At 39.4% G+C, this 18,747-nt stretch overlaps 1 protein-coding gene across 3 annotated transcripts in view; it reads left to right on the top strand.

Moving 5' to 3' along the window:
- The window catches only part of dnajc16 (DnaJ (Hsp40) homolog, subfamily C, member 16), a 33,614-nt gene that overhangs the window by 2,322 nt on the left and 12,545 nt on the right, over window positions 1-18,747 (top strand). For all 3 annotated transcript variants that reach the window (XM_072586532.1, XM_072586530.1, XM_072586531.1), the window contains exons 3-11: window positions 1,195-1,368; window positions 4,743-4,809; window positions 7,298-7,631; window positions 8,199-8,383; window positions 9,772-9,876; window positions 11,139-11,297; window positions 11,800-11,930; window positions 13,000-13,183; window positions 14,853-15,041. In XM_072586532.1, the coding sequence (XP_072442633.1) occupies window positions 1,195-1,368; window positions 4,743-4,809; window positions 7,298-7,631; window positions 8,199-8,383; window positions 9,772-9,876; window positions 11,139-11,297; window positions 11,800-11,930; window positions 13,000-13,183; window positions 14,853-15,041 (1,528 nt within the window). The remainder of the gene's footprint in view (window positions 1-1,194; window positions 1,369-4,742; window positions 4,810-7,297; window positions 7,632-8,198; window positions 8,384-9,771; window positions 9,877-11,138; window positions 11,298-11,799; window positions 11,931-12,999; window positions 13,184-14,852; window positions 15,042-18,747) is intronic.

The raw sequence follows: 18,747 nt of genomic DNA, 5'->3' as shown, positions 1-18,747 counted from the left end.
ACAACCCCTTTGAAATACAGAGAAGACTTGATGGGCTGAATGGCCTACTTCTGCTCCTGTGTCTTATGGTCTTCTCGTGGCACACAAGGCACAAAAAGCATGATGTTCTGTCTGATTTCATAGCTAGTTTTCCTGGAACAGGTTGTTAGCCTGAAACCAGAGGCTATACCTTAAGAACCACTACATTTCAATCATAGCTGACCAGGATACACTCCCAGTCTTGACTGTTTGCCACAGGTGTACTGGAAGAATTTACAGGTTGATAATCTGTTTGGAGAAAATGAGGACTGCAGATGCTGGAGATCAGAGCTTAAAACTGTGTTGCTGGAAAAGCACAGCAGGTCAGGCAGCATCCAAGGAACAGGAGAATCGACGTTTCGGGCATAAGCCCTTTTCCTGAAGAAGGGCTATGCCCGAAACGTCGATTCTCCTTCTCCTTGGATGCTGCCTGACCTGCTGGGCTTTTCCAGCAACACATTTTTAAGCTCTGATAATCTGTTTGACCAAGTTATGGATGCAGTTCCCATGGCCATCAAGTCCTGGAGATGAACTCAAACCAGCAGCATTTGGCTTGGTTGCAGGGATGCTACCATAGTGCCTCAGGTTTATAATCAAAAGAAGAGGGAAGGAAATAAGAGAATCCCTTATTTGTGCTTTATACCCTTCTGTTCCTCCTAACCTTTAATGTCACTGCATTTACATTGAGGGCCAATTACTTTAACAATTGTCAGTTTTAAAGGTGGAAATTTTTTATTAATTTTTGTGTAAGGTTGTAATTGGCAGCAACAGTTTATCTTTAGAATTCTAATTGTAATGGAAAGCTGTGTGTGCAATTTTCAAATTGATAGTTTGTTTTGACCAGGTTGCTGCTTTTACATTTTTGTTCTTTAAAGTATTTTCCCAGGTTTCTTCATATACAACTAGTTATCCTGACGATACTATGTGTCAGCTGCTCTTCCTAATTTATCATCCATTGTTACTTTGATAGATGTTTTCAGTAGAAAGTGGGCAAATCAGCTTTGTAATCCAGCATATGAAAATATTTTGAGGCCCTAAGTCATTTTGAACTACTACAGATACTGAAGTCTTCTCTTAACATGGCTCAGCATTGATACTGAGGAAGGATTTTTTTCACTCATTCATTGTATTATGAATCATTACTAATAATAAGTATTATTTAAATCACGTTTTCAGAATGGCTGGTTTACAATTGGCTTCCTGTGGAAGGTTGTTGGTGTTTTTTGTCCTTCTGCTGAACACTGCTCTCCACCATGGAATAGAATTTGATCCTTACAGATCATTGGGAGTCAGTCAAACTGCAACCCAAGCAGAAATAAAGAAAGCTTATAAACAACTGGCCCGGGAGTGGTGAGTTTCTGCCTGTATTTTAATTTAAATGACATGAATATAGACTATATGTCCAGCAACTGTATTTCTCCTCATTCCTCTTTATAACTTTAGTCTGACATCTGAGACAAACCATACAAAATATAGGGCAGTGACATGGAGCCAAGGCATAAAATCTAATTTCCTGCCCTTGGAAATATCAGCTCCAGGAAACTCTCTTGTTAGAAAGTTTGTAAACAGTAAGGTCTATAAATGCTATAAACAAAAAATATGTTTGTTAAATTTTCAATCACAATTTGATTTAATCTAAACACTCTTACAATCATTTCAAGACTTTTTTTATTCACTGTGTAATAGATTTTGTAATACTAGCTGCTAAACTAAGGTATGACGTGGTATTAAAATAAGTTGTAAATAATCCCAGCATGGTAGTCAGTGCAAGTTGTATATTATTGGAGGTCTCTAATTGCTTAGAGAATAAATGCATTATTAAGCATGTAAGTAAGCCATAATAGGTGGAGGAAGGATTTACAAGAATATTGCCAGGTTTGGAGAACTTTAGCTATGAAGAAAGGTTGAATAAACTGGGATGGTTATCCTTGGAACAGAAAAGACTGAAAGATTAAATTGAGGTTAAAAAAAATTGAGGGGTCTGAGCAGAGTGGATCATGGGTCTATTTCCTTAGCAGAAAGTTCACGAACCAAAAGAAAAAGATCTACAAATTTGGTAGATGGAATAGAGGGGAGTTGAGAAATATTTTTACCCATGGGCTTGTGTGCTTTTAGAACTGACTGCTTGAAGCAGGGAATAGAAACCCTCACTGCATTTAAAACATACTTGGATCTATACTTGATGTGTTGCTACCTAATAAGATAATGTACCAAGAACTGGAAAGCAGTTTTAAGCAGGATAGCTTAGTTTTTGACTGGTGCAGGCTTGATGAGCTAAAAGGCTACCTTCTCTGTTGTGTCCCATAAATTTCTGTGATTCCTTGAAATTCCCAGGGAGTCTATGCTAATTTCAATCCAAGTTGCAATGGGGACACTGCAATTAATCTTTATACCTTACGGCTACAGAAGAGAAAAATTCAATCAATGTTCCTGATCCTGATCGCTGTTCTTACAAGAGTAAGGGAAATTAGTACAAAGAAAAGTATAAAGTACAAGGTTTTCTTTTGTGGTATGTAAGTCAGTCCCGCCTATCCACTCCACCTTCCCATTGACCAATCAATCATTTACCAGAATCTGCCTATCACCATCCCACTTACATTTTGCCCAGCTCCATCCTCCTTCCCTCTATTTATTTCTCAGCCCTCTTCCCCTCCCCAGTCCTGATGAAAGGTCCCGAAATAAAACGTAGACTCTTCTGCTCCTCTGTTGCTTGACCTACTTTGCTTTTTCCAGCTCCATACTTTATTGACGCTGAATTTCCAGCACCTGCAGTCCTCACAATCTTCAAATCTTGTGCAGTGAGCTGGTTAAAGACCTTTATGCCAAGATTTTTAATCTTAAGACCATAAGACATAGGAGCGGAAGTAAGGCCATTCGGCCCATCGAGTCCACTCCGCCATTCAATCATGGCTGATGGGCATTTCAACTCCACTTACCCGCATTCTCCCTGTAGCCCTTAATTCCTTGTGACATCAAGAATTTATCAATTTCTGCCTTGAAGACATTTAGCGTCCCGGCCTCCACTGCACTCCGCGGCAATGAATTCCACAGGCCCACCACTCTCTGGCTGAAGAAATATCTCCGCATTTCTGTTCTGAATTTACCCCCTCTAATTCTAAGGATGTGTCCACGGGTCCTAGTCTCCTCACCTAACGGAAACAATTTCCTAGCGTCCACCCTCTCCAAGCCATGTATTATCCTGTAAGTTTCTATTAGATCTCCCCTTAATCTTCTAAACTCCAACGAATACAATCCCAGGATCCTCAGCCGTTCCTCATATGTTGGTACTACCATTCCAGGGATCATCCGTGTGAATCTCCGCTGGACACGCTCCAGTGCCAGTATGTCCTTCCTGAGGTGTGGGGACCAAAACTGGACACAGTACTCCAAATGGGGCCTAACCAGAGCTTTATAAAGTCTCAGTAGCACAACGATGCTTTTATATTCCAACCTTCTTGAGATAATTGACAACATTGCATTCGCTTTCTTAATCACAGACTCAACCTGCATGTTTACCTTTGGAGAATCCTCAACTAGCGCTCCCAGATCCCTCTGTACTTTGGCTTTACGAATTTTCTCACCATTTTGAAAGGAGTCCATGCTTGTATTCTTTTTTCCAAAGTGCAAGACCTCGCATTTGCTCACATTGAATTCCATCAGCCATTTCCTGGACCACTCTTCCAAACTGTCTAGATCCTTCTGCAGCCTCCCCACTTCCTCAGTACTACCTGCCTGTCCACCTAACTTTGTATCATTGGCAAACTTCACTAGAATGCCCCCAGTCCCTTCATCCAGATATATAATGTGAACACCTGCGGCCCCAACACTGAACCCTGCGGGACACCGCTTGTCACTGGCTGCCATTCCGAAAAAGAACCTTTTATCCAACTCTCTGCTTTCTGTCAGACAGCCAATCCTCAATCCATACCAGTAGCTCACCTCGAACACCATGGGCCCTCACCTTGCTCAGCAGCCTCCCGTGTGGCACCTTATCAAAGGCCTTTTGGAAGTCTAGGTAGACCACATCCACTGGGTTTCCCTGGTCTAACCTACTTGTCACCTCTTCAAAGAACTCCCAACAGGTTTGTTAGGCACGACCTGCTGGGCGGCACGGTGGCACAGTGGTTAGCACTGCTGCCTCACAGCGCCAGAGACCTGGGTTCAATTCCCGCCTCAGGCGACTGACTGTGTGGAGTTTGCACGTTCTCCCCGTGTCTGCGTGGGTTTCCTCCGGGTGCTCCGGTTTCCTCCCACAGTCCAAAGATGTGCCGGGTAGGTGAATTGGCCTTGCTAAATTTCCCGTAGTGTTAGGTAAGGGGTAAATGTAGGGGTATGGGTGGGTTGCGCTTCGGCGGGTCGGTGTGGACTTGTTGGGCTGAAGGGCCTGTTTCCACACTGTAATCTAATCTAATCTAAGACCTCCCCTTACTAAATCCATGTTGATTTGTTCTAATCCAACCCTGCTCTTCCAAGAATTTAGAAACCTCATCCTTAATGATGGATTCTAGAATTTTACCAACAACTGAAGTTAGGCTAATTGGCCTATAATTTTCCATCTTTTGTCTTGATCCTTTCTTGAAAAAGGGGGTTACAACAGCGATCTTCCAATCATCCGGGACTTTCCCTGACTCCAGTGACTTTCTTACTACAGAATATGTTGAGACTATATTTAAATTTTGCATTCTTATGGGAAAAGTCATGTTAGGGTTTGGTTTATTTTTCAGGCATCCTGACAAGAATAAGGACCCAAAGGCTGAAGAACAGTTCATTCAGATTAGCAAAGCATATGAGGTAATCAAAACGTTGAGTTGAAATTATGTGATAATTTATTCATGGATTTCCCTTGCAAAGGACAACAACTGAAGCCCATTGCAGTTTGGAGTTTTGTGAAGTCTTTCTGAAACCTGGATATTTTTTCCTCATTGTTGCTTTGATATTTCCTTTAAGAAAATGTAATTCACTATATATTGCTTATATAGATGGAACCTAGAATATTTTTCCAAATATAGCAGTTCATTGAACAGTTGGTAACCAAAAATCAAAAAAAAAGTCTGATCAGGTGGGTTATATGTTATATTTTTCATCATATTTCCTTGCTGCTCTTGGGAGAAGTTGCAGTTCGATTTGCTCCAACTGTGGTCACATTCAGGGATCTATACGCAGTAGATACCTTTTTCTTATAGCCTACAAGGCAACTAAATTGATTAACATGTTATTACTGACCATTATTGACAACTAAGTATGTAAATTAGCTGGCTGAGCTGGAAGGTTTGTTTTCAGATGTTTCATCACCATGACTAGGTAACATCATCAGTGAGAGTCTCCAGTGAAGCACTGGTGGTATGTCCCGCCTTTCTATTTACCACTTTGACTGGGACAACAGACACATCCTAGGACATATGAAACAAAGACACACATAAGAATTCCTAGAGGCATGGCATTCTAACCAGAACTCCATCAATAAACGCATCAATTTGCACATTCCCTTGGAAAAAAAAATGGAAATGATATTACCCACCTTAAGAAACCAAGACCTATAAATAGAGATGCGGGACATACCACCAGCACTTCACCAGATATTCTGAAGATGTTACCTAGTCGTGATGACGAAATGTCTGAAAACGAACCTTCCAGCTCAGCGAGTTAACTTACATACTTATCATCAACCTGAGCTACAAAACTTCTCAAAAATCATTATTGACAACTGTTGAGCCGCTATATGTTCTAAGATATTGGATATTTATTTAATTTCTGCCTGTGTAAATAATTCAGGATAATATTCATATATGTACTACAGGGATATGGTACTTCCCTGTATTTGAAGGTTAACAAGAAAGACTGGCATTTATATAGCGCCTTTTAGGATAATCAAAAATGCCACAGTACTTTGTAGCCAACTAAGTACTTTTTTTGAAGTATGACCACTGCTGTCAACAGCAGCCACCTCCCTAGACAGCAATATGACAACGACCAGATAATCTGTTTTTGTATTGTTGATTGAATGAAAGGTATTGACCAGGACACTGGGGATAACTTCCTGCTGTTTGAAATAATCTCCGTACCCACCTAACAAGGCAGGCAGGGCCAGGATTTAACATCTCACCCTAGAGATGGCATTTCTGATGGTGCAGTGCTCTTTCAGTACTGCGCTGGAATGTAAGCCTTGCTTTTTGTGTGTCTGCTGTGACATTTAAATCCACTGCATTTTGGCTTGGAGGTATATGTGCCAGTAACTTGTTTCGTGTAAGTTCTTAATTGATTTCCCCTTCATCCTCTATCTTCACACCAACATTTTCTATCATAAAAAGGAAACTTCTTTTCTTAGAATGTGAGCATGCATTGATAATCCCATGGCCCTTATCACACTTTGTCAGTGCACCTGCCTGGAAGATTGTTCTGGAGTTAACAATTTAAGAGATCTCCCCTAATCTGCCATCCAACTAAGAACAATGGATGGGTCCTTGAGGCTGTAGTATCAAAGGACTGCAACTTTATAAAGAGCATCTCACACTGTTGGAGGTGGGTGCTACCATTGTCAAAACCAAATGGTTCTTTCGTTATGATGCCTCTGAAGAGGTTAGAATTTAAAGGTTAAATCAGCTGACAGTGTGGCAGTGATTGTAGGAGGTCTTGGGGGAGTCTCCATCTAACTGCCAGCAAGCTGCCTCAGGGCATTGGCTGGTGTACTCAGTGGGACCTGTGACAATGTACACAATCTGCCCACAGATAGGGAATTAATTATACCGATTGGCTACCCACATTTGCAGATGATGACGCTTCATGCAGGAAAGTCACTGGAGGCAGGAACATGTTAGCCTGCCGATCCGATGTCAATTTCTGTGAAATTTCTCCTAGCTTTGTCTTTAATCCTGCTCCCCTTCAGGCTTCTTCATCAAATTTAATTTATCAAGTTTCTACCAATTTCAGCAATTTATTTGTGCCCTCCTGAAGACTGCTGCTATCCTCGTCATTGTTAGCTACATTTCTGCATTCCCAGTCATTGACAAACTTTGAAATTATGTCCCGTGCCTGGTAGCCAATTCATCAATACACATTTTTAACAGAAAATTTATTTTCATTGCAATCTTTATGTAACTTTCTAGAACTTGAGTTCAGCTAGATGAAACCACAAGCTTTTTGAGCAACTTAATGGGAAGATGATGGCACAAAAAGTCCGTCATCTGTGTTTTGGTTATGGCTATGACACCAATCTGTCATAAGAAGTTGCAGTGAAAGCTCAGCTCACTGTACTTACTGATTACCTTTCTTTTTGCTTTAGATTCTTTCAAATGAAGAAAAGAGGTCAAATTTTGATAGGTACGGAAATCCTGATGGACAACCAGGGAATCTCCATCATCCACAGCAGCACTTCCGGAGTTTCCATAAATACGACAGCTTCTTCTTCGATGACTCTTTCTTTCAATTTCAGTTTAATTCTGCCAGAGACTCCTTCGATGATAAGTATCTACTACATTTCTCACAGTACGTGAATGAGGTTGTGCCAGACAGTTACAACAAGCCGTATCTCATCAAAGTCACCTCTGACTGGTGTTTCAACTGTGTTCAAATTGAACCAATCTGGAAGGAAATGGTACAGGAGCTTGAACCTCTGGGTACGTTACTCTCTGAATAATGAATTATTACTAAGCTTCTGTTTGGAGGGGAAATCTGTTCAAAGCCAAAGAGGAGTTCAGCATGCAATTGTGTTGACTGATGTGTTCTCATGTATAAATGAGAGAGAATTCTGATGCATCTTTTTCTTTAATGGCATGTGATCAGCAATTGTAGCCAATCCAAATTTGCAGTCGCTATTGAATTAACTTGTGTCAGCTAAATACTGAAGTTAGCCTCCATGATTCTTGGCTATAGAGGACTTGAATCAGTGTTTGTGTTGACATTGAATGGGGCAGAACAGACTGCTCTAATGACCCCATCATAAATAATGATCACTGTCCAGGATCAAGTTAAGTTTGCCTAAGTACTTGTACAAAGTGCTAGAGGGTTACCAGAGCTTGCGGAACTGTGCCCAAGTAATGAATGAAGTTTGCTGGAGGGAAAACAGAATTTGGAGCCAGTGGGAGGGTAGGAGCATGGCATGGAAACGAAATGCAAACTAATGAAGCATGGCAGTGTTCACTGGGTGGTGGAGAATGAATAACTAATTGTTTGTTTATTTTCAGGGCTTGGGATTGGAGTCATAGACTCAGGGTACGAGCGTCGTTTGTTAAACCACATTGGCGTATATCAGCATCCAGCAATTGTGGGAGTCATCAATGGGCGAGTAACATTCTTTAAAACCACTGTGGTTCGAGAAAACTTAAGGCGGTTTGTGGACAACCTTCTGCCAAGCAAGCTTTTGGAACAGGTATGTGGTCAAATAATCATGCAAGTTTAGATAAAGCAAGGGCTCACTGATTTCTTGTGCCTATTAATGTACGGCTTTTATTGTACTGTTCAAAATGGTCAAATTGCTTCTCAACCGTGTGACTCGGAGCATGTGTAGTTTTTTTTCTTATGGCTAATGCAATAATTGTTTTGATATGTGTTGTAGCTTTAACTCAAGACAGTGTGGTATTATGCTTTGGCCAATTATATATGCAATATTTTATCTTTGTGCAGTACCCTGTACTAGTGTGGCATTAAGAAACAAAATTCTCTTATCTTCTCATCTCTCAATCACCTACCTTTTGATTTATAAAAATAAGGGACGTATAATGAGTCATTGGAGAGCTGATCTAGAAAAGCAATATTGAAATAACTCCACAGAGGCTGGTAACCCGTCAGCAAGTCACCCTTTATTTACACATGCGTAGTACTTGATACTGGTCTGGCTCCCTCAGAGCCAGCTTTCCGAGCAAGCAGAACTTCTGACACTCTTGCCTATACCTGTTAGCCATGGCTCCCTGATTGGTCTATTAACCTGGTCCAATCAGAAACTCCTATTCTCTGAGGTCCAGCTGGTTGATCTCATTACAAATACCACCAAATAAAGTGAAATATCGGCTATCTGCCTACGTGTTACAAAATGTACTGAAGCAGTCAATAAATTCTGACGAATCATTAAGAGATAGTTAGAATTACACAAACTATATAAGACTTTGCACATTCTCTCCAACTGATTTAAAAAATCCCGACTGAAAAAGTTACTCTGATACAAAACCAATTGAAATACGGCGGGGATTTGTTCAGTTGGTGCAGGTGCCAAAGTTATTCCGATCAGCTTTGTAGTGTTTGAAAATGAAAAAAAGATTGACTTGCATTTATATAACATCTTTTATATCCCAAGGATTTTATTTGCAAACAATAAGTTATAGTGTCTGTTATAGGACACATGGCACAGCAATGTCCTTTAACAGCATGGTATTCATGGTGAGGCCTGTTGTCTGTTATAGTTCTTTCAGGATTACTTTTCTTTGCATTGTGCCATGGGAGCTTCTACATCTATCTCTGAGAGACAGGGTTTTGGTTTGGCCTCTCATCTGTAACAAAGCACCTTGAATAGTACTCACAGAAACTGAGACTGTGTTACAACTTGGCTGTCTGAATGGGGCTTTAACTCACAACTTTGCAACTCTGAGGCAAGAGTGTTGCACCCAAACCTAAAGGTTTGAATTTTCGCCTTTTGCACTTTAGTTATGGATGGTATGTTAGCTTACAATTGTCAAACTAGAATGAAATAATGGAAATGGAGAATAGGGATCCAATATCTTGGAATTTAATCATTTAACAAAATAATTGTCACTTTTTTTTAAGGTAACTAACAATAATTATGTACATTTCCTGTCTTCATGGGAGCAAGACAACAAGCCACGTGCACTAATGTTTCACCAGAAGTCTATGGTGCCATTATTGTACAAGGTAATGCATCTCGGGCCCTATATTGTGAATTGCAGGGTCTGATGGTGAAATTGAAGTTGTATATAGCTTTATTTTCTACTGACAGTCTACCAGAATCTGCATTATGCTGAAATGTTTTGATAAATCCTTTTTTTTTCCTTATGGTCTTACTGTTGTTATTTTTTAAATTAAATCTCAAAATATATTCATTAAGGCATAGAAGGAGACCATTCATTCTTTGAGGTCATGTTGGCTCTCCAGAGAGCAGTCCTGTTTTCAAATGCCTGTAAGTTTATTTCCCTTGCGTGCCCTCCAATTTCCTTTTCAAAATCATTGATCGTCTTTGTTTCCATCACCTCATAAACAGTGAGTTCTAGATCATTACATACAAAGGTTCTTCCTCCTATTCCATCTTTGCAACTTTGGCTTAAAACCTAAAATCTGTTTGTCTCTCTACTCTTTTCGCTGTCACCTAACCTAATGGGATCAGCTTTCCTTTATGTTCATTTTTAATTACAGACCACAACCACACTGAATTGCCTTTGCACTTTTGATGGAGGTGACATTAAGTTGCAATAATAGAATCCATACAGTGTGGAAACAGTCCTTTGGCCCAACAAGTCCACACTGACCCTCTGAAGACCAACCCACACGGACCCTACCCCTGCGACTTTACATTTACCCCAGACTAATGCACGTAACCTACACATCTCTGAACACTATGGGCAATTTAGCATGGCCAATTCACCTAACCTGCACATCTTTGGATTGTGGGTGGAAACTGGAGCACCCGGAGGAAACCCACATAGACAGTCGCCCTCACGGGTCCCTGGTGCTGTGAGGCAATAGTGCTAACCACTGAGCCACTGCTAATGTTATCCAAGCCACTTTAGTAAATGCAAATCACAAGAATTGTTAATGACCCATTTACAACTTTAACAACTGATTTTAGACTTTGAAAATTCTCCCTGTAAACCTAAAAGCACATTTTTAAATAAAAAAGCATTTCATATTTTAATTTTAAAATACACTTCTTTTCTCTAAATTTGTCTGAGCAGTGCTTTTTGAAATTAGTTATGTTGTAGTTATTCAATATTCAAGAAGAATTATTGTAATTACTGTTGAAGGCTCTGGATTTTAATTGCCTTTGTTCAACACTTAGATCATACATTGTTGGCAAAATGTATTTTTGTTTTTACTGCAATTAATTGTTTTTGGTTAATGCAGACAAACATGGGAAAGTATTAAGTTGCTGTTCTTGACATATGTTTTTCTTTCCAAAGCTGATTGCCTTCCAGTTCAAAGATTATGTAAAATTTGGCGCTGTGCAGACTGGGATAGAACTGACTGATGAAATCCTGACTCATTACAGCATAAGCGGTTACACCTCTACCATAATGATTTTTAAGGAGAATGTCGACAAGGCAGTTGATAGCATCCAGGTATGTACTGTATTTTTTGTTTATTTCTGAATTTCTTTTCAAGGTGAGGAATGATGTTGACGGAGAAATGGTGCAACCTCCTGAGATTACAGAGCAAAGGTTAAGAATAATCCAAAACGTTACCTTGAAATTAGTCTTTAAAGAGTTGCCTTTCACTTCTATAAAATACATTATAGCCACAAATCAAATCCCTCATTTTGTTTCATTATTTGTCTTTCCTGAAATATTGACAAAAACCAAAATATAACCCCATGAGTCTTGGCTGCCACTGCTATCACACCCATGTGACCATCCTTTTTCTATAAGAAATCCCTATCCATTTCTTCTCTGGTTGAGTAAGCTTTTGACACTCTCTGTTATTGTGCAAGTTCAAAGAGGGATAATGGCTCATAACACAAAGTGACTATGAAATATAAAGAGAAATCATTCAAAATAAACTCTAAATGGATTTGTGTTCCTGTGCCTGGATTAAAAACTCATGGTTTTGAATGATTTCTTACAGCCTAAAGGAATGAAGAAACAAATAATAGATGATTTCATTTCTGGTAACAAATTCCTACTGATTCCTCGTCTTACAAGCCAGAAACTCTTTGAGGAGCTGTGTCCTCTGAAACAGTACCGTCGTCAGAGAAGGTAAGTGACCAGTCTTGCAGCAATGATTGGTCAACTTTCTTTCAATGCTGGCCATTGAGTAAGTTGAATAAATTTGCCTGATGCTACTTGATAAAGAAGAAGGAAAGACTTGTACAAAAAAATTTTGCAGGCTTCAGGATATCCTATACAGCCAACTAAGCACTTCAAAATGTGGAAACTACAACAAAACCCCTCAAGCAACAATGTGATCGTGTTTGGATAGTTTGCTTTTATGATATTGATTGAGAGACAAGTATTGAGCAGGGCACTTTGGAAGAAAATACCTGCTTTTCTTTTGAAATAGTTCCATGTGATTTGTTAAGTTGAAAGGGAAAGTATAGCTGCACTTAACATTTCCTCTGAAAGATGACATCTCAGTGCAGCACTCTTTCATTAATGAACTGAGTGTCAGCCTAGATTTTGTGTTCAAGGCACTGATTTTCTATTCCCACAAGTAAATTAAGAACAACCAGGAATCCAGGGACCCCACAGATGCTATTGAGAGATTAGAACGCTGCATGTAAATCAGTATCATATACTTACTGTGCCACTGCAGCATGGATACGAGGTTTGACTTTTTGACCAAAAAAAATCATCCTCTCCACTTGCAGTGGAAAAGTGCATTCAATGGTGGCATTGATTAATGTTTTTGGCAAAGGCATCTGGTATCAGGTATCTTCAATTTTTTGTCTAAGTGCGACTATTTTGAGAATCTTTCTGTTGTTCTGGTGTTATTGGATCTCAAATTGATAAATGACTTCTGAACAACCTCTGGATGAAAAACCTTAACTCCATTTCTGTCTTCACAGATGCTGCCAGACTTGCTGAGTTTCTCCAGGATTTTGGTTTTTATTTCAGATTTTCAGTATCAGCGGTATTTTCCTTTAATCGATTTATTGATGCAAATAACTGTATGATTTGCCATATCTGTTTGAAAGTTTCAGTAAATATATTCTTCTTTGTGCACTTAGTTTATTTACCACTTTGGTTAAATTTTTATTTGGCAATGTTATTTTGGCCTTGTAATGTATGGTATATATGCATGATTTGACTTGAATTTTTTCTCCAGATATTGCGTCATGCTAATCATTCAAAAGAAAGATGAATTGCAGGCTCCGTATCACTCCTTTGTGTCATTCGCATCTGTAAATATGAAAGAGTCTATGAAATTTGTTTACATTTATCCCGAACTTCAGCAAGCATTTGTTAATGCCTTGCTCCCACCAGCACTGCAAAACAGTCCAGTACCAAATGTGAGTAGAACAACTGTGTCCAATTTTAAACTGGATATCTTGATGCATGCCTCTATTTGTCATTTCCTTCTGCATGAGCCTCTAGCCTTAACAGAATACACAACTCCAGTCACAAAACCAACTATCCAGTGTTGGGAGAGCTATTCGCATTTCTATGTTTGATATTAATTGAACAATCATTTGTGATATGATAAATGGACATAATTCATTTGGCTGAGATTTCTCAGCTAGCTATTTGAACAAAGATGTGATTTGCTTAAAATAAATAAGCTGTTATGAAAATAATGAATGACACACTGTCATAGAAATATTAAAATGTTTGTCCAAAACTGTCACCATCAGTATATTTAGTCACATATGTCATTTACTGGAGGCTCACTGATGATGTTACCTAGTATGGTGACGAAACATCTGAAAACGAACCTTCTAGCTCAGCAAGCAAACTTTACATCCAAAACGTATGTCCATAAATTGGAACAATATTCCATTCATTCATTCTTGTTGTGTCACAGTCCTGAAATTTTCTAGCAAACAGCACCGTAGGTATACCTACTCCACATAGACCACAGTGGTTCAATAAGGCAGCTACCACTAATTTCTTGAGAGCATTCAGGGATAAATGCTGGCCTACATAGAGATGCCCACATCTCTAAGGGCATTGAGATGTGGGCATATTGAAAGATATTACTTTGCTTGAGCATGCATTTGAAGATGAATATTTACTACAGAAAATAAAGGTTCTTTTCGAGTTGGACAGGTTTTTGTTTGGACACATATTGCTAAAATGTTTGTTCATGTTTGCTAGAGGTTGAACTATTTCATGAGTGCATATGAAGATTGTTTATTGAATGAAACAAATTAGTATTCAAACAGGAGAAATTATCTCCGAAGAATTACTAGAGAGCATTCAAACTATATAGCTTAATCTACACCAAGCTAATTTCTTAAGCATTTTTTTTCAGGCATTTCATCTCTGATAATGTTATGCAAAATCAAAACTCTTTTTATCCCAGACGAGGAATGAGTGAACTTATATCTTGTTCGCAACTGAAGTGTTTCACAGTTTGTGAAGCACTTTTGAAATGTTATCATTGTTATAATGTATCAAAGTAAATTATTCCAATCTTGGAATCATGCAAGAAAACTGTTGAAATAACTTGTATTATGCATTTTTGCTCGTCAGTTCACAGCTTCTATATGAGAAGCTACTTGGCCACCTGTTTCTTGGGTTTGAAATGATCTTCTAATCAAGTCTAGAAGTCTTTCTAGTTTCCAAGAAAATACTTCCCTTTTTAAGTATCTGAAATTATGCCACCATTTTCTAATGAGGTTTCTGAAGTTTCTAAGCTTGACCTCTTTACCAGTACAAGTTCTGTAGTATTATGTAATTGCTCCTGTCAAAACTTTTGCCAAATATGAAGTTTGCTAGTTTATATCTTCTAAGTAAAACTGATCACAATCAAATTAAATTATAGAAGACATTACAGGGACAGGAAAACATCTTTTATCACTTTACCATGGATCAGTCACAGAACTGCTTGCTCTAAAAATAGCATTGATCAAGGACCTCTAATTTTAATTGAACTCTGTGCATTTCGCTTTCTCGGTTTTACAGATCATGTGTTTTTTCCAAGAGCTCACATTTTTTTAACAAAACTCTGTTTAACAGGTTGTGATCCTACAGCGAAGTAGCACTCATGGTAAAGTGTTCTATAAACTACTTGAAAATGGGTGGAATGGAAATGAAGAGGACAAAATGCTATTATTTAATGAGCTGACTCAATTAGTTGGAATGGAAGGCCACACAATATTCCCTCATGATGTTGTGTTACCTCAGCTAAATGATGAATTTGCACCAGTAAGTATTTTACCTGCACAAATGATTGGATTAATTTTTGTTGCATTATTTGTATTTATCATTAGTTGTTGGAATAATAATCTGAGCAAAATGAGGAAACAGTATCTGTCGTGAGGAAGATGCTTGAGTCTATTATCAAGGAAGAAATAGCAAAGCATGTAGAGAGAAATTATCTCATTGGCAGATACAGCCTGGTTCATGAAGGGCAGGTCGTGCTGACTAATCTTTTGGAATTCTGTGAGGACATTATGAACATGGTGGACAACAGGGACCCAGTGGATGTGGCATATCGAGATTTCCAAAAGGCTTTTGACAAGGTGCCGCACAAGAGGATGCTGCATAAGATAAAGATGCATGGCAGTACGGGTAAAGTATTAACATGATTGAGGATTGGTTGACTAACAGGAAGCAACAGTGGGGATAAATGAGTGCTGTTCTGGTTGGCAATCAGTAACTAGTGGTGTGCCTCAGGGAGCAGTATTGGGACCGCAATTATTCACAATTAACATGGATGATTTGGAATTGGGGACCACATGTAGTGTGTCAAAATTTGCAGGGGACATTATGATGAGTGGCAGGGCAAAGTGTGCAGAGGAATGTGAAACTTTGCAGAGGAACAGAGATACTTTAAGTGAGTGGGCAAAGGTTTGGCAGGTGGAATACAATCTTAATAAATGTGACGTCATCCATTTTGGTAAGAGTAACGGTAAAAAGGACTATTACTTGAATGGTTAAGAGGTTGCAGCATGCTGCTATGCAGAGGGCTCTGGGTGTCCTTGTGCATAAATCACAAAAGGTTGGTCTGCAGGTACAACAGGAAATTAGGACATCAAATGGAATTTTATCCTTCATTGCTAAAGGGATTGAGTTTAAAAGAGGGGAGATTATGTTGCAGCTGCATAGGGTACTGGTGAGGCCACACCTGGGGTACTGTGTGCGATTTTGGTCTCCTTACTTGAGAAAGGATGTATCAGCACTGGAGGGGGTGTAGAGGAGGTTCACTAGGTTGATTCTGGAGTTGAGGGTGTTTGCTTATGAGGAGACACTGAGTAGACTGGGATTATATTCATTGGAATTTAGAAGAATGATGGGAGATCTTATAGAAACATGTAAAATTATGAAGGGAATAGGTAGTTTCCACTGGCAGGTAAAACTGGAACAAGAGGGCATCGCCTCAAGATTAGGGGGAGAAGATTTAGATCTGAATTGAGAAGGAACTTCTTCACCCAGAGGGTTATAAATCTGTGGAATTCCCTGCCCAGTGAAATAGTTGACACTAGTTCAGTCAATGTTTTTAAAACTAAGATAATGAACAATGAAGGATTTAAGGGTGAGAGGATGGATAAGTGGAACTGAGGCCACGAAAAGATCAGTCATGATCATATTGAATGGCAGAATGGACTTGAAGGGCCAGATGGCCTAATCCTGTTCCTAGTTCTTATGTTTTATGTATTACCTTTGCGTCATCAATTTTTAAGCTTAATTAATGTCGAGGTAATCAGCCAGAATCTACTGCCAGGTGAAATTGGTGATGACTAAATATTCCATAATGTTGGGTAACTACTATAGCTAGGATTGCCAACGTAGTTGGACCTAATCCTGAAGCTCTGTCAGTTGACAAATTGGGCACATGATAATCAGTGCAGTTTGCAAATAGAACAGGATAGGAACAGGATCTTCGGCCCACCATGCCTGTATTGACCGTGATGCCATTCTAAATTAATCCCATTTGCCTGCATGTGGTCTGTATCCCTCTATTCTCTGTCAGTTCATTGTCAGTCTAAAAGCCTGTTAAAGTATGCTATCGTATCTGCTTTTATCACCTACTCTGGCAGTGCATCCCAAGCACCTGCCACCCTTTGTGCAAAAAACTAAATCTTTCCTCGCACATCTTTTAAAATTTTTTGCCCCTCACATTAATCTATGCTTCCTAATGTTTGACATTTCCATCTTTTTGGAAATCATGCTTGTCGTAATTTTATATATTTCTATCAGGTTGCCCCTCAGCCTCTGATATTCTGGTGAAGACAGTCCAAGTTTGTCCAACCTCCTTTTAGCTAATACACTCCAATTCAATCAACATCCTGGTTTTTTGTACCCTCTCCAAAGCTTCCACGTCCTTTCATCTCGAGTGGCGACCAGCACTGCACATGATACTGCAATGTGGCATTACGTATTCTTCCACAGCTGCACCATGACTTGCCAACTTTTATACCCAGTGCCCCAACCAATGAAGACAAGCTTGCCATATGCCTTCTTTACCACCACATCCATGTATTGCCACTTTCAGGGAGCTATGGACTTGATCCCCTGGGGGGTCCTCTGTGTAACGATGCTCCTAAGGGTCCTGCCATTTAATGTAAATTTCTTTTGCATTTGACTTCCCAAAATGCATCATCTCTCACTTGTCTTGATTTAAACTCCCTCTACCATTTTCTGCCCGCTTTCCAACTTATCTATATCACACTGTATCCTTTGACAACCTTTCTCACAATTATAACACAAATCTTCCAGTCCTGGTAAAAGGCTTATAAGTTTTTTTCTGCACCCTTTCTAGTTTAACAACACCCTTCCTAAATGCTGTAGTAAAGTCCAACATCCACCACCTTACCTTCATCAATCATCTCTGTTACTTCCTCAGAAAACTCAATCAAGTTTGAGAGACAGGACTTTCTTTACATAAAGCCATGCAGACCATTCCTAATAAGTCTCTATTCTTTTCCAAATGCAATTAAATTCTATCCCTAAGAATATTTTCCCTACCGTGTATCCAAGTATAATTTTCTGCATTATCTGTATTGCTCTCCTTAAACAAAGGAACAACATTGGCTATTTCCAACCTTCTGAGACCTTGTCTGTGGTTAAACAGGATGCAAAGGTCTCTGTCAAGCCTTCAGCAATCTCCTCCCTTTGCCTCCTTTTAATATCCTGGGATAGATCCCATCAAGCCCTGATTTCCTTTGTCTTACCTGTTGAAAGTGTGGTCACATAACCATGCGATACATTTTACATATATTCCAAGTTTGGGTTGTTGAGGATTCACTGTCATGAACTGGAATGCTTTTCTCCAAGCTTGTCAGCCATGGTGTCCAGACAATCCAATATTAATCCAAGTGACATCCAGGCAAATTGGGAGTATTCTAACTATAGCACTGAATCTAGGGAGCCTTTAAATGGAGTTCTGAGGAGGTGTTCAGTTAGATCCACAGAAAAGTTATGGCATAGGAAGAGGCCATTCAGCTCACAATCTCTTCAGTGAACTAGCCATCCATTGTCATTCCTTTTATCAGCAGCTGTTCCGTAACCTTGCAGGTTACAGCACTTCAGGTACAGATCCAGGTTCCTTTTAAACAGGTTGAGGACTTCTTTTCTAACCACCAAACTGGACAGTGAATTCCAGTTACTGCACCCTCTGGGTTTAAAAGTTGTTTCCTTATTTCTCTTCTAATCTTTCTAACAATAACTGCAAAATCTACATTAATAGAGACAGACCTTCCCTGTCTACACTGTCCAAGCCCCTCATTATTTTGTATGTGTCAATTAAGTCATCCCTCAGCCTTCTCTGATCTAAGGTAAACAAGTCCAACTTTGGAAATAGTTCAGAGGAGATTTACTAGGATGTTGCCTGGTATGGAGGGAAGGTCTTACAAGGAAAGGCTGAGGAACTTGAGTCTGTTTTCGTTAGAGAGAAGAAGGTTGAGAGGTG

The sequence above is a fragment of the Chiloscyllium punctatum genome, chromosome 16, assembly GCF_047496795.1.
Source record: "Chiloscyllium punctatum isolate Juve2018m chromosome 16, sChiPun1.3, whole genome shotgun sequence".
NCBI classification, from domain to species: Eukaryota; Metazoa; Chordata; class Chondrichthyes; order Orectolobiformes; family Hemiscylliidae; genus Chiloscyllium; species Chiloscyllium punctatum.
Note: the sequence above shows the minus strand (reverse complement) of the source record. Positions and strands in the feature narration are given on the sequence as shown.